The 23,940-nt window shown below is 42.7% G+C and overlaps 7 protein-coding genes across 7 annotated transcripts; 2 read left to right on the top strand and 5 right to left on the bottom strand.

Moving 5' to 3' along the window:
* EAF01_007543 (uncharacterized protein) lies at window positions 1-2,721 on the top strand (the record flags this gene model as incomplete). Its single annotated transcript, XM_038915799.1, has 1 exon — window positions 1-2,721. The coding sequence occupies one exon, from the start codon at window positions 1-3 to the stop codon at window positions 2,719-2,721; it is 2,721 nt and encodes a 906-aa protein (XP_038768270.1).
* Window positions 2,722-3,459: 738 nt separating this feature from the next.
* EAF01_007542 (uncharacterized protein) lies at window positions 3,460-5,372 on the bottom strand (the record flags this gene model as incomplete). Its single annotated transcript, XM_038915798.1, has 2 exons — window positions 3,460-4,012; window positions 4,069-5,372. 2 exons carry the CDS (start codon window positions 5,370-5,372, stop codon window positions 3,460-3,462), a joined length of 1,857 nt encoding a protein of 618 aa, XP_038768269.1.
* A 3,499-nt stretch (window positions 5,373-8,871) lies between these two features.
* On the top strand, window positions 8,872-12,147 carry EAF01_007541 (uncharacterized protein; the record flags this gene model as incomplete). Its single annotated transcript, XM_038915797.1, has 1 exon — window positions 8,872-12,147. One exon carries the CDS (start codon window positions 8,872-8,874, stop codon window positions 12,145-12,147), a length of 3,276 nt encoding a protein of 1,091 aa, XP_038768268.1.
* Window positions 12,148-12,329: 182 nt separating this feature from the next.
* EAF01_007540 (uncharacterized protein) lies at window positions 12,330-13,429 on the bottom strand (the record flags this gene model as incomplete). The annotated part of the gene is made up of 3 exons (XM_038915796.1): window positions 12,330-12,702; window positions 12,843-12,993; window positions 13,126-13,429. The coding sequence occupies 3 exons, from the start codon at window positions 13,427-13,429 to the stop codon at window positions 12,330-12,332; spliced, it is 828 nt and encodes a 275-aa protein (XP_038768267.1).
* An 818-nt stretch (window positions 13,430-14,247) lies between these two features.
* EAF01_007539 (uncharacterized protein) lies at window positions 14,248-15,812 on the bottom strand (the record flags this gene model as incomplete). The annotated part of the gene is given in 6 exon segments (XM_038915795.1): window positions 14,248-14,769; window positions 14,821-15,009; window positions 15,049-15,089; window positions 15,105-15,440; window positions 15,533-15,575; window positions 15,627-15,812. 6 exon segments carry the CDS (start codon window positions 15,810-15,812, stop codon window positions 14,248-14,250), a joined length of 1,317 nt encoding a protein of 438 aa, XP_038768266.1.
* A 707-nt stretch (window positions 15,813-16,519) lies between these two features.
* Window positions 16,520-19,634, bottom strand: EAF01_007538 (uncharacterized protein; the record flags this gene model as incomplete). The annotated part of the gene is made up of 2 exons (XM_038915794.1): window positions 16,520-18,543; window positions 18,593-19,634. 2 exons carry the CDS (start codon window positions 19,632-19,634, stop codon window positions 16,520-16,522), a joined length of 3,066 nt encoding a protein of 1,021 aa, XP_038768265.1.
* Window positions 19,635-20,318: 684 nt separating this feature from the next.
* On the bottom strand, window positions 20,319-23,548 carry EAF01_007537 (uncharacterized protein; the record flags this gene model as incomplete). The annotated part of the gene is made up of 2 exons (XM_038915793.1): window positions 20,319-23,027; window positions 23,087-23,548. The coding sequence occupies 2 exons, from the start codon at window positions 23,546-23,548 to the stop codon at window positions 20,319-20,321; spliced, it is 3,171 nt and encodes a 1,056-aa protein (XP_038768264.1).
* Between the last annotated feature and the right edge of the window lie 392 nt (window positions 23,549-23,940).

Here is a 23,940-nt window from a genome sequence, read left to right as displayed (position 1 = left end):
ATGGCTAGTGCTCAATTCATGAATGAACTCTCTCCCGAGGTTGATGCGGAGATGTCGAAGATGATCCCTCAATTGCCACAGACTCCACCAGATTCAAATGAGAACAGTGCAGATGAGCTGGGTTCTTTATCAAGTCGACCTAGTTCAACCTCATTGTCATCGCAGCGATACACTCTCCCACCTCCAACGAATCCACCGACAGAAATTCTCAAGGAGGACTTAAAAACACCAGACAATCAAGTGCCCCGGGACCCTCGACTAATTCGGCTGACTGGAATTCATCCATTCAATACCGAGCCTCCATTAAGCGCTTTATATGATGAAGGATTCCTCACATCGCCTGAACTGTTCTATGTCCGAAATCATGGAGCTGTACCTCATGTTGAGGACTCATCAATACCCGACTGGGAATTCTCCGTCGAGGGACTGGTCAAAAAACCCTTTACGCTCACACTCAAAGATCTCCTGAGAGAATACGAACAAATCACCGTACCTATAACACTTGTCTGTGCCGGTAATCGTCGTAAAGAACAGAACCAAGTCCGGAAATCTAAAGGTTTCTCGTGGGGAGCTGCAGGCGTGTCAACGGCATTATGGACAGGCGTACCAATGTACGAACTGATTAGAAAAGCGATGCCAATGAGGGGAGCAAAGTATGTTTGTATGGAGGGTGCCGATAAGCTTCCTAATGGTTACTATGGAACTTCCCTGAAGCTTAACTGGGTTATGGACCCAAATAGAGGAATCATGATAGCTCACAAGATGAACGGAGAAATGCTTCGACCCGATCATGGTAAACCTTTACGAGCTGTTGTTCCCGGTCAAATTGGTGGCCGCAGTGTGAAATGGTTGAAGAAGATTATTGTTACTGCAGCTCCTAGCGATAATTGGTACCACATCTACGATAATCGAGTCCTCCCAACTATGATCAGCCCCGAGCAGAGTGCTAATGAACCCAAGTGGTGGACCGATGAGAGATATGCTATCTACGATTTGAGTACCAACAGCGCCACCGCATACCCAGAACACGAAGAGCGAATATCTTTGGTAAACGGAAAGCAAATATATCGTGCAAAGGGCTATGCGTATGGTGGTGGCGGACGACGTATTACGAGAGTCGAGGTGACACTTGACAAAGGAATATCGTGGGCGTTAGCTGATATACGATACCACGAAGACGAATATCGAGACCGTGCTTACGAAGATGAAACATTGTTCGGAGGTAAATTAGATATGGAATGGAGAGAAACATGTTTCACATGGTGTTTTTGGGAGGTTGATCTGGGGATTCAAGATCTTGCAATGTCAGGAGATATTATGGTAAGAGCCATGGACGAGAGTATGAATGTTCAACCGAGGGATATGTACTGGAGTGTGCTTGGCATGATGAATAACCCATGGTATCGAGTGACCATTGCCAAAGAAGGCGATTATTTACGCTTCGAACACCCCACACAACCAGCACTTATGCCAGGAGGATGGATGGAAAGAGTCAAAGCTGCTGGAGGGAATCTCGCCAATGGATTTTGGGGCGAGAAGATGGGTACTGAAGATGATTCTGTCGCTTCGGTAGAAGTCAAGCAAGAGATAAAAATGACAAAAGACGACTTGAAGCGTGAAATATCCATCGAGGAATTACGTCAACATGACAACGAAAAGGAACCCTGGTTTGTGCTCAACGGCGAAGTCTACGACGGTGCCCCATTCCTGGAAGGTCACCCAGGAGGCGCAACAAGTATTACCGGAGCCGCAGGCCAAGACTCCACCGACGAATTCATGGCCATCCATTCCGAGACGGCAAAAGCAATGATGTCCGCCTACCACATTGGAACTCTTTCCTCCTCAGTCCGCAGCTCCCTTCTCAACCCCGAACCCCTCTCCTCCTCATCTCAATGTCTCCGTCCCATCTTCCTCCAACCCAAAAGCTGGCAAAAAGCCATCCTCACCGCCAAAAAAGTCATCTCGAGCGATACGCGCATCTTTTCTTTTACTCTCGATCATCCAGAGCAAGTCATCGGGTTGCCGGTTGGTCAACATCTCATGATGCGCTTACGGGATCGCGTTACTAGGGAAGCGATCATACGATCTTACACGCCTCTTTCGCTCGGGACCGATAAAGGAGTTTTGGAAATCTTAATCAAGATCTATGTGAAAAATGAAAAGGGACCAGGAGGAAAAATGACAATGGCCTTGGAAAGTATACCCGTCGGGCATGCAATCGATTTCAAAGGACCGGTTGGAAAATTCGAGTACCTGTCGAAAGGGGAATGTGTAATTGGAGGTAAAAAGAGGAGGGTCAAGAGATTCTTGATGATCTGTGGAGGAAGTGGCGTTACACCTATTTTCTCAGTATTGAGAGCGGTTCTGAATGAAGAGGAGACGGGAAGTGCGCCAAAATGCATAGTGTTAGATGGCAATAGGAAGGCGGAAGATATTCTCTGCAGAGAGGAGTTAGATAGTTTGGTGAAGGGAAAAGAGGAGAGATGTAGATTAGTATATGCTTTGAGTCAGCCAACAGAGGAATGGAAAGGATTACGAGGGAGACTTGGAAAAGATGTTTTGGAGAAGGAAATCGGCAGGTTTGAGATGAGCGATGAGGATGATGGCTATAGGGATGGTGAACAGCTGGTTTTGATCTGTGGACCTCAACCGCTGGAGAAGAGTGTACATGGTATATTGGCGGATTTAGGGTGGAGAGATCAGGATCTACTTTTCTTTTGAGGTTTGGGGGTTTGAGGGATTGGAGGTTGGGAGGGGTGGGTTAGTATATATGGAATGGTTGTATTTATTGCTATGGAATTGCGTTTGGATCAATGGAAGGGAGGATGCTTGAATATGGTATTGATGGAGTATGTCAATAAATAGAATATGATTATTAACGAGATGTTTGTTGGATGTTATGTATCAGGGAGTGAGTCTACTAGTGAGTACATCGATTCGCGGAACATTTCTCAGCCTTTGAAACTTTCCACAAACTCATATTCTAGTCATCTGAGATCAAAATCCGTCCTTTCGATTATTCAATTTTTGATGAATAGTTGAATTCATTCTCGACATACATGTGCAAATAAACAAATTCATTCTCTAATACCTCAATATCAATATCCATTTTCTACTTATTCGAAGATTATTGAATCATTGAAATCATTCCCGAGCTACACAAACCGCCATCTCAAGCGATCCTCTCAAGTTCATTTTCCCAGTATCTCATCCGTTTGAACACTCACTAGTAATCCAAGTAAAAGAACATATCGTATCAGGATTTGAAAGCTTTATTTTTCTAAAGCTAGCTAGGTAGCACATCTAACTATTAATAAGCATCGGCTAATCATTGTGAAAGCTCTACCTGGTATATTGCCCCTCTTACTAGCGAACCCCGCGTTAGCAAGATTGATATGTGATGGATATATTCGCTAGCTCCCAATCGCTTAGCAACAATTGTTAATTTAATTCCTGTATCTATCTACCGAAGCCAAACCATCCTTTCTTCTGCTGTTGGTGCTGCTCCAGTGGTTCCTCTGGCTCTGACTCCTTCGCTTCTTCCTTCACAACAACCTTTTCTGAAGCTTTCTCGGTTGTTCTTCCTGGATAATCGACATAGTTCCACGCCGAATCGAAGAATAGTGGTTTGACGGGTACAACTTCCAGTTTTGGAGGATAGTTTACGAGATTCTTGAGGTCCACAACTCCGTCGGCTGGGTACTCATGGAGACGTTCAACTAAAGGAACTTGTTGTGCGTTTCCATCGCCTGGTTTGGGGGTAGTTGAGGTGAGATTAGATATCTCAACTAGGGCTCGATAGCGTTGAAGTTCGCATTGAAGATAAGCGAGGAGGTTTTCACTTTCGGAGGGAGTGACATTTAGATTAGGTGGAGCATCTGTAGTCGTTGTGTCCATTGACGAGGAGAGTTTTGAGTGGGCAGCTGCGCATTTTTCTGTTGCGCGGTTCAAGAGAGCTAGTGCATTTTGGGGATTTGAAAGAACTGCGTGGGAGCGGGCTATTATCAAACACCTATTTTAAGTGTCAGTTACTTTGCATGGTAAATCAAAGTTATTGGATCAACTTACTTAAGAGCTTGGAAATAGCTATATTTTGCATCTAGCTCTTCCTGTAGACTAGAATCTGCTGCAACACCTGGAAGCTCTTTAATTGACTCAATACTTTGTAAGATTGCGTCATAGAGAACAACCTTCTCACGTAGTTTTGCGAGTTTACGTCCTATAGAATCATCTTTGATGAATCTCTTGCTCTTCTCTGCGGAAAATGATTGAACGTAGTCGATAATCCCGTCTTGCTGTCCCACCATTACCCTGTTTCTGCCTATACGCCAGCCAATCATATCATAGCTAACAGCGGTCCTAGTTACTAATAGGCTTTGCATTCGCTTATCTCCTTGCCCAACGCCCTCCGAAGCTAGCTCGTCAATAGCATTCTTTGTAGCGTCTACTACCTCTTGACTAGCGATTAAAATATCGTCGTAAGCGAAGCCCCTATCCTTAGGACTGGATGAGGAAAGAGCGTTGGAAAGTTTCGTCGTTGCTGCCTTTACTGATCCAAGGGCAGTAGCTATTGCCGCATCTTCTAAAACCACGCTCCTAGATCGCCAGACAATAGTTTTGATTGTCCCATCTGATTCCAGACTTTCGACTTCTGATATTGTCCCTTCGTCTTTCAAACAATCGGGGTCTAACTTTTCCAACTGCCTTGTCATCTCTTGATCTTCCGAGGGGAAATTCTTGCGGGCAATGGCAGATATAGCTAATGTTCGAGGCAGTCCCATCTTATAAGCCGCGTATCGTATACTGGGATCAACGGGGTCGGTCAAGAGATCCTTGAAGATATCCGCTTTGGTGACCTTGGAAAGTGCAGTGTATATGATCCAAGCTTCTGAGTAGCTCTTCACACAGGACTCCCAACTTTCCTTCTCGAAATACCTCGCTCCGGCGAGAGAAGCAGTATATGCTTTAACTTCCAGTATGTCAACATCGTTCGCGTGGGTATTCAACTCATCGGACAGTAATCGAAAAAGATGGTGGGCACATTTGACGGCTTTGTGAAGGCGAGAATCGATGTGCGATCGGGTTGGACCAGTTATACCATTTTTGTCGAGCATGTGCGTTTCCTTCATCATCATTGCGTTCGCATAACATCTTTCGGCCAGGAGTAATTGAACATGAACAAATTCATGGTTGCGACTAATATCCTCCACAGTAATAGGTTTGTTGAAGTACTTTGCGCGGCGTTTTGTCGCGATGTCAAGTTTTTTTCTCAGTGTATGAATTTGGCTCGTAAGTTCAGCTTGATATTCCTTGTAAGATGAGTCGATATGTATCTTAGCACGTCTTTCAACGACAAACTTCGTGATCTCCATCGTTCGAGGGCGGTTGAGAGGAGGGTTGGGTGGATTGCGGGATTGTGGGGTTGTAGAAGAGGTACAGATCAGTTGAATTAAATCCTGGCAGAATGATTTCAGTACAAGGAAAGCGGTCAACGAAATACTGGGTTGGACCTTCTCGATTACTCATCTTCATAGTGTCTTGAGATTTAACTAACGTGATTCATCACCGAGTGGATCATATTACCAAATAAATTACTTTCACTTGAAATATTTATATCTCAATTTAACATACATTTTATTAATCAATTATTATGTAATCGAATAATAATAAAGCTCGAATACTTTTAATTATTGAAACTATTCGAAAAGATAAAAAACTTAGTATTTAATAATCTGTTAAGCTATATAATATATTATATATAATACTATATTATAAAATAAATGGTTTTACTTTTTATATCAAATCTCTATCAAATGGTAGTAATCTTTTGAAATTAAAAAAGAAGATTATTATTTAATATATAATTAATATGGATATAAAAGGTTTTATATTTAAATATAAAGGGGTGGAAGATATGACAAATTATATTCTTGAATTAAGAGGAGTAAAGAAAGTTGAAAAATAATGGGCGTATTGATTTGTAAAATGTAATAAAGAGTTAAGGATGTGTTTTACTTATATTTATAACTTTCAAAAAGCTTTTTGTAAAGATTTTAAGCTTATTGGAGATTGGTTTCGATTTATATCGAATATATGAGATAAATTTAGTATTCTTGATTGTGATTTATAGAATTTCGATGAAATAGGTTTTATAATAGGAATTATAAATGCTGGTATGGTTGTTATTAGCTTTGAAAGATTCGATAGAAGTAAAGTTATATAGTTAGGCAATCGAGAATGGGCGATAGTGATTATATGTGGTAATAATGAGGGGGATATTATACTTTTATTTTTGATAGTTTAAGGATAAATGTATTTTTTCAATTGATATATGGAAATTGATTTTCTTATAGATTGAGTTATTAAATCTATTTCTAATGAATAGATGAACAATGAGATAGAGTTAGAATGGTTAAAACATTTCGATAAATATATAAGAAATCAAATTAAGGGTAAATATAGAATACTAGTATTGGATGGGTATAAGAGTTACGAATCAATACTATTCCAGAACTATTATAAAGAGAATAATATTAAATGTATATGTTTATTATTGTATTCAAGTCATTTAATTTAGTCTTTTGATATTGAATGTTTTAGTACTTTAAAATGAGAATATGGTATTCAAATTGAGGGGTTTATAAGAGTATATATTAATTATATTTCAAAGGTCGAATTCTTTATAGTTTTCAAAGCTGTATATTAATGGTCAATTATGAATCAGAATATGAAAGTTGGGTTTCGAGGAGCAGAATTAATTCCATTTGATCTTGAAGTAGTGCTTTCTAAATTAGATATTCGAATTTATACGCCTACTCTTTTCCCTTTCAATTTAAATCTCTGGATCTCTCAAACTCCTTATAATCTTATAGAAGTTCTTTTTCAATCAATACTAGTTGTTACAACGGATTAGTAACAGGCTGTAGAATCACCAACGTATAGGCTATAATGGTACTATAAGCCTCGGTGATTCAGCTGCAGTATACCGGGGGACGCTAGGCACCCAGGAGAGCCTCAGGCATGTATATAGTATTAGTCATAGGATACCCTAGAAACATAGGACATAGTTCCCAGGACAATAGGCCCTAGGAAAGACAGAACACAGTAAGCAAGAAGGCTTCACTAGGATTAGTAATGTCCCAGGGGATTAGCCCCAGGACAAAAGAATAAGCTAGGACACCAAGTCACGGGATTAGTGTCCCGTGATGGACAGCTCAGGAACGACAGCGCTCCAGGAGCGCCCGGCTGTCCCAGCTGTCCAAGTAAGACGAAGATCTATATAAGGGAATGGGTTTCATTACAATGTAGAGCTTCGTGCTCAAGAACAATCATTAGTTTCATTACTATAGTTACGAGAATTGCAACCAGTTACAACCTTATTGAATTCCTACTTGAAGTCTAGTCTAAACCACCTCGAGAGATCTCTAGACACTTCCACGTGACCCTAGAGGCAGCTCCCGTAACACTAGTTAAATCTTGAATAACTCGTTATTAATCAAGCTTTTCTATACCTTTATTTAAGACTGTACTAGCTTTAGCTAAAGGTATAAAGAGACTAGCACATGAGAATACACTTTTAAGTGTAGAAAACTATACATTTCGAAAAGCTAATGAAGTATTAAGCTGATGTTGATGCGTAAAAAAGATATAAATATGTTAAGGAGGAGTATTTATTGAATAGGAGACTATGGATATATTATTTTAGTAAAAAGTTGATATTCAGATTCGATGCGATAAGTATTAAAATGGGGGGAATTTTAATAGGGAAGTATTTTTTAGTTGATATTGTAGTAATTGTGGAAAGATAGATTATAATATGAGAACTTATCAAATTGATATAATAGATTCTAAATTATTAGATTCTTAATAGCTTTAATTAATTGAATTAATGGTTATTGAATAATATGAATTTGAATGTGTTAATTGAGGTGAAAGTGATTTATTTGGTGATATGATCCACTCGGTGATGAATCACGTTATATGATTCAAATGTGGCTGATTTATAATTCAATTACCAAAGATGTAATAAGTGGTCAAATGCGTGGAGCTCCTCTATTGACTGTGTTGGATCAATACAATCAAATGCTTGCAGTCTCTCAACACCAATACAACAATCGAACGCTTTCAATACATCTAATCATGTCTAGATAGAATTGGGCTTGAAGCTCATACCCATATCCCGTGTGATGCTTATAGACACACTTTCCTCTGTGCCCCGGTGATGTCTGAATGTCTGTTTCTTCATCGAGACTTTATAAGTCGAATATGTATCGGTAGGTGAGAGAAACAGTGGGAGAGAACAGACTACCAGGAACCTAGAACTCATATCTTTCTTTCTCTCTTTCTTCCTTTCTCTCTTCCTATTCCAAATAAGGTTTTCAAACTAATCCATTTTAAAGACTTTCATGATCCAACACAATTCGGAACAATGAAATGGTGATATCATCACTATGCTCTTGGCGGACGGACAATACACCCCTCCATACAAAAAACAAATACTGCTTGCTTACTTAAGCAACCGGAGCAAAAATAAAACAATGATCCGACCCAGCTAAATTTATTGCCTACGTTGATATGTGAAGTTTTTGCCTCTTTTACCTTTATCAAACTCGATATCTCACTGAAACCACCATAGATTGACAGATTGTCGAAAGATCGGTATCTTCTCCTTGCCTTCTCAGTTTCAGTCTAATTTTTGACTGTGCAAAGCATGTTCTACGGTGACTACAGAGCTTGTGTGTGATCTTTTTCACTGACAAAATCGGCTGACATCGAGTTAGATTTTGATTTTCACGTTAGAGCCGCACACCGGTGACGATTAAATCTGTCTTCTACATATTCGTATACGATTTCTGTCTCTCTTGGTAGGGCATGCTCGAGCGCACGGCGGGATGTCTTGAAACAGGCAGTCTGCGGCGCCTTCTACCAGGACCAAAACACTTAGCCAAAAGTCGTCGCGCGCTTCATTCGGGATTCTGGACTCACGGTGCAATCGAGCTTGAGCTCTCGCCATTATGGCAGCTCATGTTACAAGGACCTGATTCTATCGAGGGCTCGAGCTCACGATCACCCAACGATGGAACTGTGAGCGAAAATCCTGGCCTCTTCTTGGACTTTCTCTATCCAGCCAGTACACTTAAATTCCTACGGCAATATCCAGGGTTGGGAGTTGATAGACAAGATGGGAAGAGGACCAGACTGGGATTGAGAAGTCCTGGCTATCGGCTCTACACATCTTCTGCTAAGAAACCTTCGTTAGCATTGGTTCCGGTAGATGCAGAGACGAAAGAATCCATTGAGATTAAGAAGCGTCCCATTATACATGAGCCACCTGACGATGCAGCAACCATTGCAACTGTTCTAGGAATAACAACATCATCCCGATACGAAGAGGTATGGCGAAAATATCGGCGTCTGGAATTTGGGAGCTGGGCCGAGGAGCGAATTCGAATTCAAGTCTTAGAATATATGGCAGCTTCAAATCGTATAGTAGATGCGGAGAGGGCCACTTCATTGTTCGAGCGATCTGATGAACGTCGAGAGAAACCAGAGATATACGAGATTGTGATTCGTACTTATTTGAGACTGCAGAATTTCACGAGAGCGAATGAACTTTACCACTACTCCCTCGAAAAGTTCAACACAACGGCTGGAGGATCAGATATCATGTTACATTTCATGACAAATAATTTATGGTCGCAAGCCTTCACTCTCTGGACAGAGGTGCAGCTGCACGAGAATCTCACCGGACCACGTTATGATATGTTTAAAAGTTTACATCACATAGAAGATCTTCCCAACAAAGCTTTACTCCTAGCAAAGTATGTCAACAAGTCACCCCGCCTTTCCTCCGAAGTTGAAACTCTACCATCTGAAGCCCTCACGAAATTTGCTACGGCAGTGATTACCTCAGCTCTACTGAGTGCCAAACACTTTTCATATGCCACATTCTGGCCGCTTCTAAGACATATTCAGGGCTGGGGAACTGAGACGGTTCCTCTTTATACACAGGCAACAAACATGCTACTATCTCTCGGTCAACTAAAAGCAGCCACCGTTCTTTACAGGCAGGCCCGAGAAAGCCCAATAAAGAATCTCTTACTTCCAAGATCCATGTTACAATCCATACTGCAAATATTCTTCAAAAATCATGATTTAGTTGGAGTACAAGAAGTATTTGCGGATATATTCCGCTTCAATCAGACTTTGGATCGAGCGTCGCACAGGAGATGCATGGATGAATTTGCACGACACGGAGATGCTGACACCGTTCATGCCTTGTTTGAACAGTTTGCAGAAAAGTATATGCGATTAGAAAGTGAATCTGCAACCAGTCCTAATCCTCTGGCATCGGCCGATGATATGGCGCCTCTCCTACACGTTCACGCAAGACGAGGAGAGCCCAAAATAGTCCTCGAGGTGTTCAAAAATATCCGAAAAAAATATCGTCTTAAGCCGACCATAACATGTTGCAACATTCTCATCAGTGCTTATGCACAGGTTGGTCAAATTGATGACGCCTTTGAGACTTTTGAATCTACTGTCAACAAACGAAAACTTCAACCTGATGACTACACATTTGGAACACTGATGGGGATGTGTGCCTCACGCGGTGATCTTGAAAACACCATTGAGCTTTATCGTGTGTCTGCTACTTATGGAGTTGAGAAGAGTGCAGCTATGGTTAGCACTCTCGTGACTGCTTATTTGGCAGGCGATCGATTGGAAGAAGCTGAAACCATATGCGAAGAGGCCGTGAAATTAAAGTTCTCGGATTCACGAACGCGCATGTGGAATTCTTTGCTTGTTGCTTGGGCAATGCGTTATGACCTTGTCAACGTTAATCGAATCCTTCAAAGAATGTCTAAGCTTGATATAGAGCATGATGGTGATACTTATGCTGCTCTCATGCAAGCGCTGGCTATGGTAAAACAGCCCGAACGTGCCTGGCAGATATTAGCAGAAGTTATGCCAGAAGCTGGTATACCTGCCACTAGTCTTCATTATGCGATCGTGATGGGTGGTTATCTTGCTACTAATAGCTACAAGGAAGTTTTTGTGATCCAAGATCGAATGCTTGAGCAAAAAAGAATGAAAACTGCTAGCACAAAGTTCTTGGAGTTGAGAGCTGCAATTCACGCAGCTAGGCTTACTTGGGGAGATCCACACGGCGCCATGGAGATTTTTGAACAAGTTGTCCAAACAATGAATCCTCGCGATATTAGCGACAAAGTCAGGAAAGGTATTCAGCACGAGCCACTTGATATCGCTTTTCCTACCACGTTCTTCGGGTATATTATATTTGTACTTTCGAAAAATATGGAGATAACATCCGCCAAGGATATGCATCAACGTTTCTTAAGATTGCTACCAGCCGATAGAAGAGACACACAGCCCGGGAATGTTACCACTGCTTTGATGTCACTGAAACTTCAAGAACTAGATTACGACGCCGTGGAGGATCTGTGGCATCAGTTCGTGTCCGATACCCGAAAGCGAGCTCAATCCCTTCGGCTTTCCAAATCACTTTCTCGTACCAATGATTCCGAAAAGGCGGAAGTGGTTGAAAGTGACGTCGGGAATGTATCTGAAGAGGGCGTTTTGGAAGATACCAAGGTCGATCAGCAGGAGAGCAAGGAGCCAATCAAGGCAGCACATAGACTCGCTCTGACAAAAGCCTTGCATTTCTACATGATGGCTCTTGCAAGGCAAGGAAAAATCAACGTTATGATACGAACTGTCAACGAGATTACGGATATGGGATTTCAATTGAGCAATCAAAATTGGAACGAATATATCCAACATCTTACCAAGTTTCGACATTTCAAACTAGCATTCAAGATATGCGAAACGGTCCTTATGGACCATTGGAAGGGATGGGCGAAGCTAAGAGCTTTGACAAGCGAGAAAAACAGATTACCTCTGGAAATTAGGAGGAAGGGAAAGCTATTGACGTCTCTACGTCCAGATTACCGCACATTTCTATACCTTACCAAAGGCTTTCTCAATATACAAGCTATGGCTGCGGAATCAAGGGCTAATCGACTTTTACTCAACGATTTGGAGCACGATTGTTCGAGGACACTGAATGCCATCAAAACCATGGTTAGAACAGGAGATTCTCTAGAACGAGAAATTTTGGGGTGAAGCGTATTTGATACCTTTTGTACAGTATGTATTTCATGTACGATACATAGATATAGATTTTGTGATAGATTATTACATACAAATAAACTCAACTTTGTTAGTCTCAAGACTTCAACAGCATATATTTAGACAATATTTTATCTCTCATATCCTTCTCTTCCCATTCCACAATCTTGAAGTACTCAAGATATCCCATTGACTCCACTAACTTTTCTCGCACTCGTGATTCCTACATCCGCCAACCCACTCAACGCAAACATGGCAGCAGTTCCAGCATTTGCACTGTATTCCAAATGGGCTAGTCGTATGACATCTCCCCCTTTACAAATATCGTCTTTCGGATCACAAATCGTCATCACTTTACTCGAATCGATACCCGCCACCGCAGTACCATTCTTGGGATCTCCAAACATGACGACGGATTTCACGCGTGATGTGGTGGTTGTGGGGAGCGAACTCATGGCTAGATGAACTAGTTGAGCTCCTTGAGAGTAGCCGGATACAGTGAGATGCGTATTGGGACAGCTGGTTAGAGTGTTGTTTATTAGGTTGGCCCTGGGGTGTGTTAGTTATTTAGTTTAGGGTGGGGTAGGGTGGGGAGGGGAAGGAGGAGAAGGAGGAGAAGGAGGAGAAGGAGGAGAAGGAGGAGAAGGAGGAGAAGGAGAAGGAGGAGGAGAAGGAGAAGGAAGACAAACATAGTTTTTGCACCAGCGGGATCACCGCCGGCGAGGAATCCGGATACGCTGGCGGAATAATCAACGCCTTGGATGAACATACTCCCTGTTTGGTTCATATATGCGGCGAGGGCGGTGAAGAATGGAGGACCGGTTAGGATGCCCACGTTGCCTGGTTGGTGAGTTAGTCATGTTGGCTTCGCTTCGCTACCTCGTTTCCCGTGTATTTATTTGATTCCTCTCTCGAGAGAGTGATAAGAATTTATAAATAAATAAGTAGGAAAATGAAACAGAATATACATACCCACTTCCCCCGTTCCCCGCGCAAACAACACAGTCATGGTAGCACAACTCCCATTGCTATCCAGCACATCATTCTGCGTAATCACATTTCCTCTATCCCCGAGGAAGGTTTTCAAGGTACTAGAGTTCTGGAGATCGCTTCCGAGAGTGCCGAGTTCGCTGGCTACGGAGGAGAGATCGCGGGTTTGGATTTCGATGGGGTGGGCTCTTCTGAGGTGGAGGTTGAGGGGGAAAAAGGGAAGTGAGGAGATGGTCGTTATGAAGAGGGAGATGAGGGGGAGGTAGAAAAATGTTTGGAAGGGCATTATGGGGAGGGAAATGGAAGGACCGGCCTTTGAGATTGATTGGGATGGATGGATGAGGGATGGGAAGGGAAGGGAATGTTCTTGGCATGTGTTTGTGTTTGTGGAAGAGGTATGGGATGGGATGGTAATAAGGAAGAGTAAGAAAATGATATGAAACCAGCTCTTTAGTTTCTGAATGGTGAAGATTTAGTTTGTTAGATGCATGGTTTCCTAGAAACATATTCAGCCACGATTGGGGAGGGAGAGATATCTGATGAAATCATGGCATTTTTGAGCGGCTTATCTGCAGGAATTTTGGTCTGAAGTTTGTAAGTCTATTGTTTTGCTATCTGCATGTGGTGGCTGTCACGAATGATGTTTGAGAGTTGATGTTGTATATGGAATGGATGGGTGTTTTGAAACGGTCTGAGAGGTTGTATTGTTATGTGATTATGTAAGCCGATATTGTCATTCGCTAATTGCCAATGGGTGAGTGCTCTCGTGATCTACTCCTCCTCGACTTAAAAATTGTAATACAAACAAGCTTGGATTGATTGATCTCGGAATCTATAATTTGATTATTTGATCTGTGATGAATCATATCGTCAGATCTTTAGGTTCGAAATGTTATTGCGAGTTCAAATTGTGCAGTGTTTCCATCAGTCCCGTACAACCACTGCTGCGAATCTTCGAGCAGTACATTGAGATTCCCTAGGCACACGAAGTCGAAATGCTAAAAGTTTTTCACAATTGATTTCTTCTAGAAGGCCTCAATCGTGAAGGATAATACGTCCATCAATTGGTGGGAGAGAAAATCGTCTATAGACTATCTCCTGACATCAACAACTGCCAACAGGGAAAAAAGAAGTTGTATCGGGAACCACGATCAAGGAATTGATTGCGCTCCCACTCCAAGAAGGTGCGACGTTAGAGCTAGGGCACTCTCGACGATCAAGATCAAACCTAGAGCCAGGTGTGGTTGCTCGCCATCCCAATTGCCTCTCAAGCTCGAACGACCACATTCCGGCGAGATATACCTTGTTTTTGGTCGGTAAGTATTCCCCAAATTGACGTGCCACACCAGCTATTGCCATGAGTATATCAGTTGGATACGAAAGCATAGTTTTTCTATACATCAGTAAGAGCTGAGTCCAGAACATTCGAAAATTGAAGTTTGCAGTAGGAGACTGAGGAAATAGAAGGTGATCATCGGGTATCTTTAAACATGATGATACGACAGAGAATGACTCTGATGCCATTCTTTTTTGACATTTCCATATCACTTCCCCGTCAAGAAACTGCAATGTCCTTTTGGTAAGAGCCCTTTCTTGTACAACCCAACCACGCTGATTTAGGGGTGCCTCTCAAATGGTCTGAAGCCATTTGTACTTGTTAAGATTTGTTATTCTTACTGGGCTTGTCAGACGCGGATATTTTGCTCTATAAAGATTTACACGTAGGACGTCGTCCACCATAAAGTTTTTCGGAAAGAAAAGGCCCTTTGATCCATCGGTCGCAGCAGAGGCTGCGATACAGCAAAAGGCATTCCCATAGACCTGGGACATTTTCGGTGCTTCATTCTCCCAATCTGGGATGGAATCCTGGATGATGCAAAGACTGTCAATCCAAAGTTATCTTACGTTGACGTCTCGTAAGAGTCTTTCCCCTACATCGATGGCATCTTGGAAAGTTTAACTTAGATGAGAAATGGGTAACCCTTGTTGAAAAGCTTCAATATTCTTCGTTGTCAAAGTGAGAACCGGTGCTTTACCCCAGCAGTGACTTATAGTCGCGTATGAACTTCCAGGTCCTATGTTAGACGACAAGATCAACCTTGGAGGATCGCATTCAACATCAATGAGACGTGTAGGCAAGCAACGCAAAGTCTTCTCAGAGATTGAAGCGGAATTGTATAATTCATGAGTTTCTTGGCACATTCTTATCGATGAATAACAGAAGTTCCTCCATCTCTCTTGAGAAAAATGATTGGTGTTTGTAAGAGAATGTGACATTTTATGAAAGTCGCGGTAACCTGTATAGCAATTTCAGCAGGAATGCTTAAACTCTTCGTGTTGAACCTTGGAGCTGTAGCTCAAGAATTGGACACTATGAAAAGTGCTTTACCATTTAACGTGTCTAAAACTAGCACTAAAACTCCACCACCCTTCTAATTTGTCTTCTCATAGGTTGTTTTGTAGGACAGCTTGTAATAGCCCACAGAAATGCCTTCCTTTAGTTCAAGAGACAAAGAGTTTATGACGAAACGCCTTGCAATATCATTCAAGGACAACGCATTGGTATTATTGTTTGAGTAGAAGCTCCGATAAACTCCCTCATCCCTAAATGCTCTCCATACCACAGCGCAGAAACGACAGCCTCCATGTGTGCCGTTCAATATCAACATCATGGTAGGTATTCTTCTTTGGCTAGTTTCAACCCTACCATATCCTCCGTTTCACTTCCAATCTCTATGTTGTGGAAGAGTATGCTGTTGCAAAGCTCACAAAGTGTTGTGATTTCATTCCCATCATAGGATCCGGAGGGATCGGGCGTTTCCAGGTTGCCGCTGGCCATGCCTTTGGAAGTCTCCGAGATGTACAAATTTCCTGCCTTTGCGGAATTGATGATATGTTACTCAGTTGCTGACATGAATGAAGACAGATGATAAATTTTTCTTGCGTCGCACTTTTGAATGGAGAGGGTTTGGGCAGAATTTATGAAATTGAGTGTATAGCTCCATGGTGTCTAGGATTCTTTCCAGGACCCCGGACACTATGATAAAATCAACCGATATCTAATTGGTGCTTAATAAGCTCCACATTATTTTGGACACACCTTGTCTTCTATCAGGATAACGCTTATGCTTCGACCAAAATATAACTTCATCTTCAAGTTTTTATAGAAACAAAGGTTTACTTGCCTGTACTTCTCCAGTTCCTGAACATTCGTGCAAATGAATCAAAAGCGCTGAAGGTACCAAACTTTATGCTCACCGGGAAGGACTTTCCACTTGAGAACTCAAATAACAGCCCTTATATCTCATCTCATAACTGCTAAATTTTTGGTTCATTGGTATCTTTATATGTACACTCAGATTCCCCTATTCTACCTCTACTCCTCCTTCGCAGGACCTCCTGCCGCAGCTTGAGCAATATGACTCTGCCACCAATTAACCCAATCACTTACAAAACTAGCCTGAATCTTCACACCTTCGACATCGCACTTTGTCATCGTGTGCAAGTAAACCTTTCCAATCTTCTCAAACTGACTCTTGTCCGCTCGATATATACCAGAGGCCAAAGATAAACTAGCTGTACTTGCAGCTTTGGCGAAGACCTTAGACTGGTCCTTGAGTACTTCCTCATGGATGCTCTTGATCAATGCGATGTGTGCCTTGACATTAATCTCAACCTCGGCTTCCGAAGACGATGTCTTCGATTTGGACTTTGCGAAAGCTTGAATTATAGAGAATGCCTTGTCACTCAAGTGTTTGGCCTTGGTAGTACGGATCAATCGTAACAAAGGTAATAGGATTTCCGCAGCCAAGGGATCAGACGCTTGCTTCTTGGCATATATATCAAGAAGATCCAAAACTCTGCTTTTGAAGTTGACCATATTTTCTTTGGCGTCCTTTTGTTCTTGTTTCTTACTTGGTCCCTTCTTTTGCATTCTTCCGAGAACCTCCTCTAGCTTTGGAGTTAGAGCATCCATTCCTGAATCAGTCATATCGGAGTCGCTATCGCCATCCTCGTCTTCGTCATTTTGGTCTAATGCTGAGGTGCCGAGAATCTTCGCTAAAGCGTCGTTGAGCTCTTTGTTAGCCTCGTCGTCTCCCTCATCTTCATCGTCTTCGGATTCTTCTTCATTCTCTTCCTCGTCGCTCTCTTCCTCTTCCTCTGCAAGATGTGAATTCAAGTGACCCTCCTCGCCATTCATGTCAACAACTTCGACATCCGAATCCATTTCGTCATCTTCTTCATCAACATCCATCGCGTCTTCATCATCTGGGTTCTCATCAAACATTTCCTGTTGTCCCCTCATGTTTTCGCTAGTTTCCAGCACGTCTGTCATGAGTTTTAATCCACCTTCAGTCATCTCACTCATGAAAGCAGTAAATACATGTTGAGTGACCTTTCGGAGAAGGGCGGATGGTCTAGAAAGGAAAGACAGTAAGAGCTCCACAAGAACCTCGAAAGGTTCAACTTCCGAATCTTCTGTTGATTTGTGTTTGATTAAGTTGTCGTAACATAGCTTCAACTCATCTAAAATGGACACGGCTTCAACATCTCCATTATACAACTGAAAGATTACTAAAGCATATAACAGTGACAGGGTTTGGAAAGTTGCCTTATCCTTTCCTCCTTTCTTCGCTTTCTTCATGAGTTTCTGTAATGTGGTGAATGCAGCATCTTTAGCACCAGTGATGAGTCCATCCATGGCGACTGCGTCAGGTGTGCAGGAAATAACTAAATCGCAGGGGTAATGATAGCCGTCCATATTAGATAATAGATGGGTAAATGCCGATGTCAATCGGTTTCTGATTAATGTTCGGGTTCCTTCAGAAATGGGAGGTTTAGCCTCTGAGTTATTCGAGTATGCTAATGATGCAAGCTGAGGTAACGCAGCGGTTTTGATCCAACTTGAGTTTTCTGATGCTTCTGTGATATCAACATGTCGAATTGCGGTTAAGACATAGTCTCCGAACATTTGTCGACGTTTTTCGGCGTCATTGGTTTCCGAGCTTGGTACGACTAAAACGGGAGAGGTGAGAACATCGAGGACGGCCTCGCCATTTGTGTCATCAACCATGCTTAGCAGTTTCTCTATCGTTTTTGTCTTTGTGACCCGGTCAAAACTGTATGCACCGTTACCGTCAATCAATCCTTGGAGGACAACAACCAATGCTTCAGGATTCTCTTCCACTGCGTGTGTAAGAACCTTGAGCGACTTGTCGGCGGCCCGGTTTAGGAAACGGTCTTTTTCCTGAACGTGATTGATGAGGCAGCGGACGAGATTGTGGCTGAAAATACTAGTGATAAGTGTTGTACACGAAATATGGCTTTGAATCATTCGTTGAAAAACTAAGAAGCCCCAGAATTTACGCTCTCTCGATGCAGATGCAGAAAACAGATTTTCTAGCGAACAGTCAATAATGGGTCAAGATATAGATTGTAAATAACGTACCATCAACAGTAACCTTCCAAAATTTGTCGAATTCAGACATGATGTTCTTGGCCTTGCTATTAGCTGCTTTAACATATTGACTCAAGACAATCTCCCAAACAAAATGTAACTTCGCATTCCATGTTCCAGTTTGCTTGGCTTGTTGTCCTTTACTCGAAGTATCCTCGCTAGAAGAACTCTCCTTGAGTGCTTTTGCAAGGGAGTTGAGGTGCTCCAATGGGTTACCACTCTGCCCCCAAGGGTTACTTGGAAACTTCATTTTTGGAAACTTGTCCCTCGCTCTGAGCCAGATACCAACACCTTCTGGCGAGAGTCCTAATCCAACATCGCACAATTTTTTCAAGGTAGATTCCGCCTGTTCTTGGTTCATCTGCTCCAAAGCTTCCATAATTACCCAACCGCATTCCTCCCGAGTCCAGGACTTTTTGCTGGATAAATCCAATAGCTTGTCCAGAATCAATTCCCATTTTCCATCGACCGAGAAAAGTATCTTGGACCTGACAAAGCATTGCAGTCCAAACAATAATCCAAGCGCATGATCTTTCTGTTCCTGTCCGCTAAGATCGCCCTCGGGCTTTGTTTTGAGGATTAAAAATTCGAAGACGTTATCGAAAGTCAATCCAGGATATCTTGTCGCACTTAAATTCGCCGAACCAAAAAGCTGGGCCAAGAGTTCCGAAAGTACAATGCTGAAGCCCAATCGCGCTCCCTTCCTGCCACTTGCGAGTCCCCGAAACAATCTTCTCTCCAAGTGCTTTTGTAATGTTGATTCTTCCACTCCATCCCCGCCTAACAATCCGGATACAATCGCATTGGCGGCATCAAGTCGTTGCGAATCATCCTCACTACTAAGCATATCGTAAAGATTGACTTCGCGCTTCAAATCGTCGCCTCTTGGGTTGTTGACAAAGGGTGATGTATCGAGAGGAGCAGGTGTTTCCACGGGCTTCTTGGTTGTTGGCTTAGAGGGTTTTTGTTGCTTTTTGGCAGCAGGAGCTGCAACTGCAGCATCTTGAGCTGAACGCTTTCTTTTGCTACCCATTTCGAATTATAAATTGATAGTTGCAGAAATTGTAAAATTTGAAGAGCTCAGTCTGAAAACTTGACCAAAAATTAAATTCTGCCATGAGGCGGTAAGACTATCAGCTCTCAAATCGGATTAGTAGACTTATACCTTGCTAGCGTCTTTTTAATATGGGTTCGAGAAGCTCCCCTCGAGCTCCCCATATTCTGGAGGCCGGCCAGGCATACAAAAGTCCAGAACTTCTCAACTACAGGTAACCAACGTCTTATATCGAAGATTTGGTCTATCACTTCGTCCAAGTACACTCAAAGGCTTCGAAGGAGTATTTCTTCATCTTCATTCATTCACACGTTGAAGACATAACCTAACCCATCTAGATAGCTAGTACATACACATCATGACAGTTGTCATCCAATGTCTGGAATCGAGTAGCATCTGCCTAAATCCTGATAGTTGATAACAACCATTCATCACAAATTAAAACATTAATCCCCTCATCCTATTCCTTCTTGGCAACCTCATTGCTCCTTGATTGTAAGATACATGTATGGTATCTTGTGAATGTATCACTATTGTAAGGTGAACAAAACAGGGGTATAATCATTCGACTTTTAAGTAAAGCATGTACATTGAGGGGCAAAGTTTAAATGGCTCATGCATAATACATACAAATATCCTTTTCACTATCTACCATTAATCTACTCAAGAGATATCGAAAAGTGGCTTCAACTTCAAAATCAGTGCCCACTCATCCTTCTTGACTTCATCTCTGTAGAACTCCTTTAGGGTGTCGATACTCTTTCTGCTAATCAATGAGTACAATGTATCAGATTCCTCCAAATGTCTACCATAAGTCGGTTGTGAACTGCCCATTTCGATTTTGATAGCAACGGAAGGTTCTCCTCTCTTGCACTTTTCGAGTTGCTTGTGATCACGTTCAATGGATGTGACTCTTCCAATACCCACAATCTCTTTACTACCAGTGACCGAGTTGTGTTTGACAGCGGCTATAGGGGTGTGCAATCTGAGATTTCCTTCAACAACATCAACACCGATGACAATAGGGCCGGTTTTGTTGAAGACAGCTACTGGTTTAAGAACGCAGGGGAAGACTGCCAAAAGTTTAGAAGCTTCCTTCTTTGCCTCAGCAATAACCTGCATATGCTTGGTGAAAGAATCGAAAAGATGATAGATAATATCTGCAGTAAAGATCTTGATGCCTTGATCATCAGCGTATTGTTGAGCCTCCTTATCAATCTTAACATCGAAACATAACATGACCGCGTATTCCTTTTGCTTCTCAAGCATGGTACCACAATTCATTACATCTCTCCTGAAAACTGGACCAATGCCGACATTGGCAACAGGAATCTTAGATACCTTCAAGAAATCTAGAAGAGCTTCCAAAGATCCAAGAGTAGATGCTTGGACGGTGACACCACGTCCAGACTTCTCAACTCGGCTGAAGAGTGCACCAAGATCGGACTCAACCTCAGCCTCGACATCCGACTCATCATCGTCAGGGCCAACAACCATCAATCTTGAACCTGCAATAGCGCCTTCGAGACCGGGTGCAGAAATCTTGACACCGAGGGCGGCCTTGACTTCCTTGTTATGGACATATTGGGATTTGAGACGAAGTTCTTTCATCTCGGCTGGTGTTAAGAGTGCTCGAATATTTGTGGTAATGGCTCCATCTACACCACATACTACAATACGATCGCCCTCTCGAAGGATACCGTTGGATAGAATAACATCAATAGTCATACCGAAACCCTCGATAGCCTTGACCTCGAGGACAGTACATTGAACTTCTGAAAGGTACATCAAAGCACCGACCATACGCTCTTGGGTAAGTTGAAGAATCAACTTAAGCATATCTGGAATACCCTCACCGGTGTGAGCTGACGTAGGAACCAGGGAAACATTCTTGGCCATAGATTTGTTCTCGTAGAAAACTTCAGCGTTAAATCCTTGCTCGGCAAAAGCAACCTTTGTATCTGCGAGACGCTTTGCGAATTCGTTTTGGACACCCTTGTTTTGAAGTGCCAAACTCTCTTGGAATCCGTTGTTATCGACCTTCTTCCAGCCATAAAGACGATCAATCTTGTTGAGAGCTACGATGAAAGGTGTCTTTCTATCCCGAAGAAGTTTCATCGATTCCAAAGTCTGAGGCTCAAGACCGTGCATAATATCGACGACAAGAATGGCAATGTTACAAAGCGAAGAACCACGAGAACGTAAGTTAGAGAAAGACTCGTGACCAGGTGTATCGATCACCAAGAGACCAGGCACCTTGAGGTCAAAGCTCTCATCTTTGTTTACTACTGCAATCTTCTTCCTGATAGCCTCAACTGGGAAGTAAGTCGCACCAATTTGTTGCGTAATACCACCAGCTTCTCCTTCCTGCACGTTAGTTTGTCGAATCTTGTCCAAGAGCTTGGTTTTTCCAGTATCGACGTGTCCAAGAATACAGCAAATAGGGGAACGCAAGTTGTCCTTTGATCTAGCCGCCAATGCTGCTTCGTGTGCCTTTCGTTTTCTTTCCGCGGCTTCGTTCTTTCGTTTAAGTTCAGCCAATTCTCTCGCTGTGGCTTCTTCGTCATCGGATGAATCTTCGTCTTCTGAATCAGAATCAGAATCAGAATCTTCTTGCTCCTTCTTCCTAAGCGGCAAGGAAGAGGCAGCTTTCTTCTCGCCTTCTTCCTCGGAATCTGCATCCCAGCTTTCCTTGACATCCTCATCTTCTTCGTCAGCAGCCGCCTCCCAGTCTTCTAGCTCACTGTCCTCTTTGCTTTGCTTGGCGGCTTGTTCAGCAGCTTCTTTCTCTGCTTTAGCTGCAGCCTCTGCGGCGATTCTCTCGGCTTCCTTCTTCGCGCGTTCGGCGGCTTCGGCAAGGGCTCTCTCTTCATCCGCCTTGATTTCGGCAGGATTCTTCTTTACACCCTTCTTTTTGTTGCCATAGACAACCTTTTTCTTTTCCCCGCCCTCTCCACCTCCAACCTTTACACCGGCATCGATCATTTGCTTTAGTTTCATTTCATTTCGCAATTTCTCTTCCCGTTGAGCCTTGGTGAGATAAGTTCCCTCCCTCTTTTGTTGTTCAATCTTCTCCTTCTCCTTTTGTTTTCGCAAAGCTCTGGCCTCTTCACGCTTCTTCTCCTCTTCAGCTTCTCGGCGTTCCTCTTCTTCGATTCGAGCCTTCTCAGCTGCAATGGCAGCGGCTCTTTCAGCTTCCCGCTTTCTCAGTTCCTCTTGTTGTTTTTGTAGCTTTGCAAGAGCAGCTGGAATCTTTTTGCCTTTCCCACCTGGAGCGGGAGTCGGTGCGGCCTCGACGGGTTTCTCTTCCTCGACTGGCTTCTCAGGCTCGGCAGCCTTTCCACCTGGAGTGGTCTTCTTTTTCAAAGCTGCCTACAGATTATACAATTAGCAAACTCTCAAAAGAACCTTGAACCAAGGATTTAACGTACTTGTTCCTTTTTCCTCTGCTTTTCTCTCTCCTTCTTCAACTTTTCTTTTTGCGCTTTCGTGAGCATTTTTCCGTCCGCACCCACTTCATCATCTCCTGCATCGTCATTCTTTGCAGGCTTAGCTTGCGCATTCTTTCCTTTTCCCTTCTTCTCTGGCAAGGCGAATTCATCATCTATTGAAGCTTCAACGGGAGCTTTATCGGCGAAATCATCCTGAGCTTGTTCGTCGGCGGCTGGTGGGTCCTCGCCCTCAACGAAATCTTCCATCTGCTTTCCCTTTTTGCCTTTCTTTTGCTTCTTGCGCATCATAGCCATGAGACCTCCTGCAGGGAATTCCTCTTCAGGATCAGCCTCTGCGGCATCGGCATCGGGTTCAGTTGCCTTGACAGGTTCAACGGTCTCTCCCAACTCCGCCTCCCAGTCATCATTCTGCTTCTTATTGTTCTTCTTCTTGGGTGCCATTTTGGTGTTTGAGATTGTCGTCAATTTCTAGAACGAAAAGGTGGGAAGAGTTGCCTTATTATAGTAAGAATTACGTGGCGAAATCAAAAATCGAGGTTATTTAGATCGAGGATTTAATTCGAGAAGATCCCAAACAAATCAGCTAGCCTTAAAAAGATTAGTGACAGCTGTTCAATGAATGTTAATTTGACAATCTAGTGAAAGAGTGCCAAAAAAGATGATGATTGAATAACTTTCGAGATTCACTGTAGCGTGAATGTATGAATGTTATTTCGAGTGAGATTGAAGATTTTGAGGTATGCGCGGGGCATTTTAATCTTTGAATGTGCGTTCGATGGTTTGACTGATTTGCGTTCAAATTCACACTAGGCAGGGATCTAAACGAGTTTACC

The sequence above is a fragment of the Botrytis porri genome (genome assembly GCF_014898465.1).
Source record: "Botrytis porri strain MUCL 3234 chromosome Unknown BPOR_010, whole genome shotgun sequence".
NCBI lineage: Eukaryota > Fungi > Ascomycota > Leotiomycetes > Helotiales > Sclerotiniaceae > Botrytis > Botrytis porri.
The sequence above is the reverse complement of the archived record's forward strand: the minus strand, read 5'-3'. Positions and strand labels throughout refer to the sequence as shown.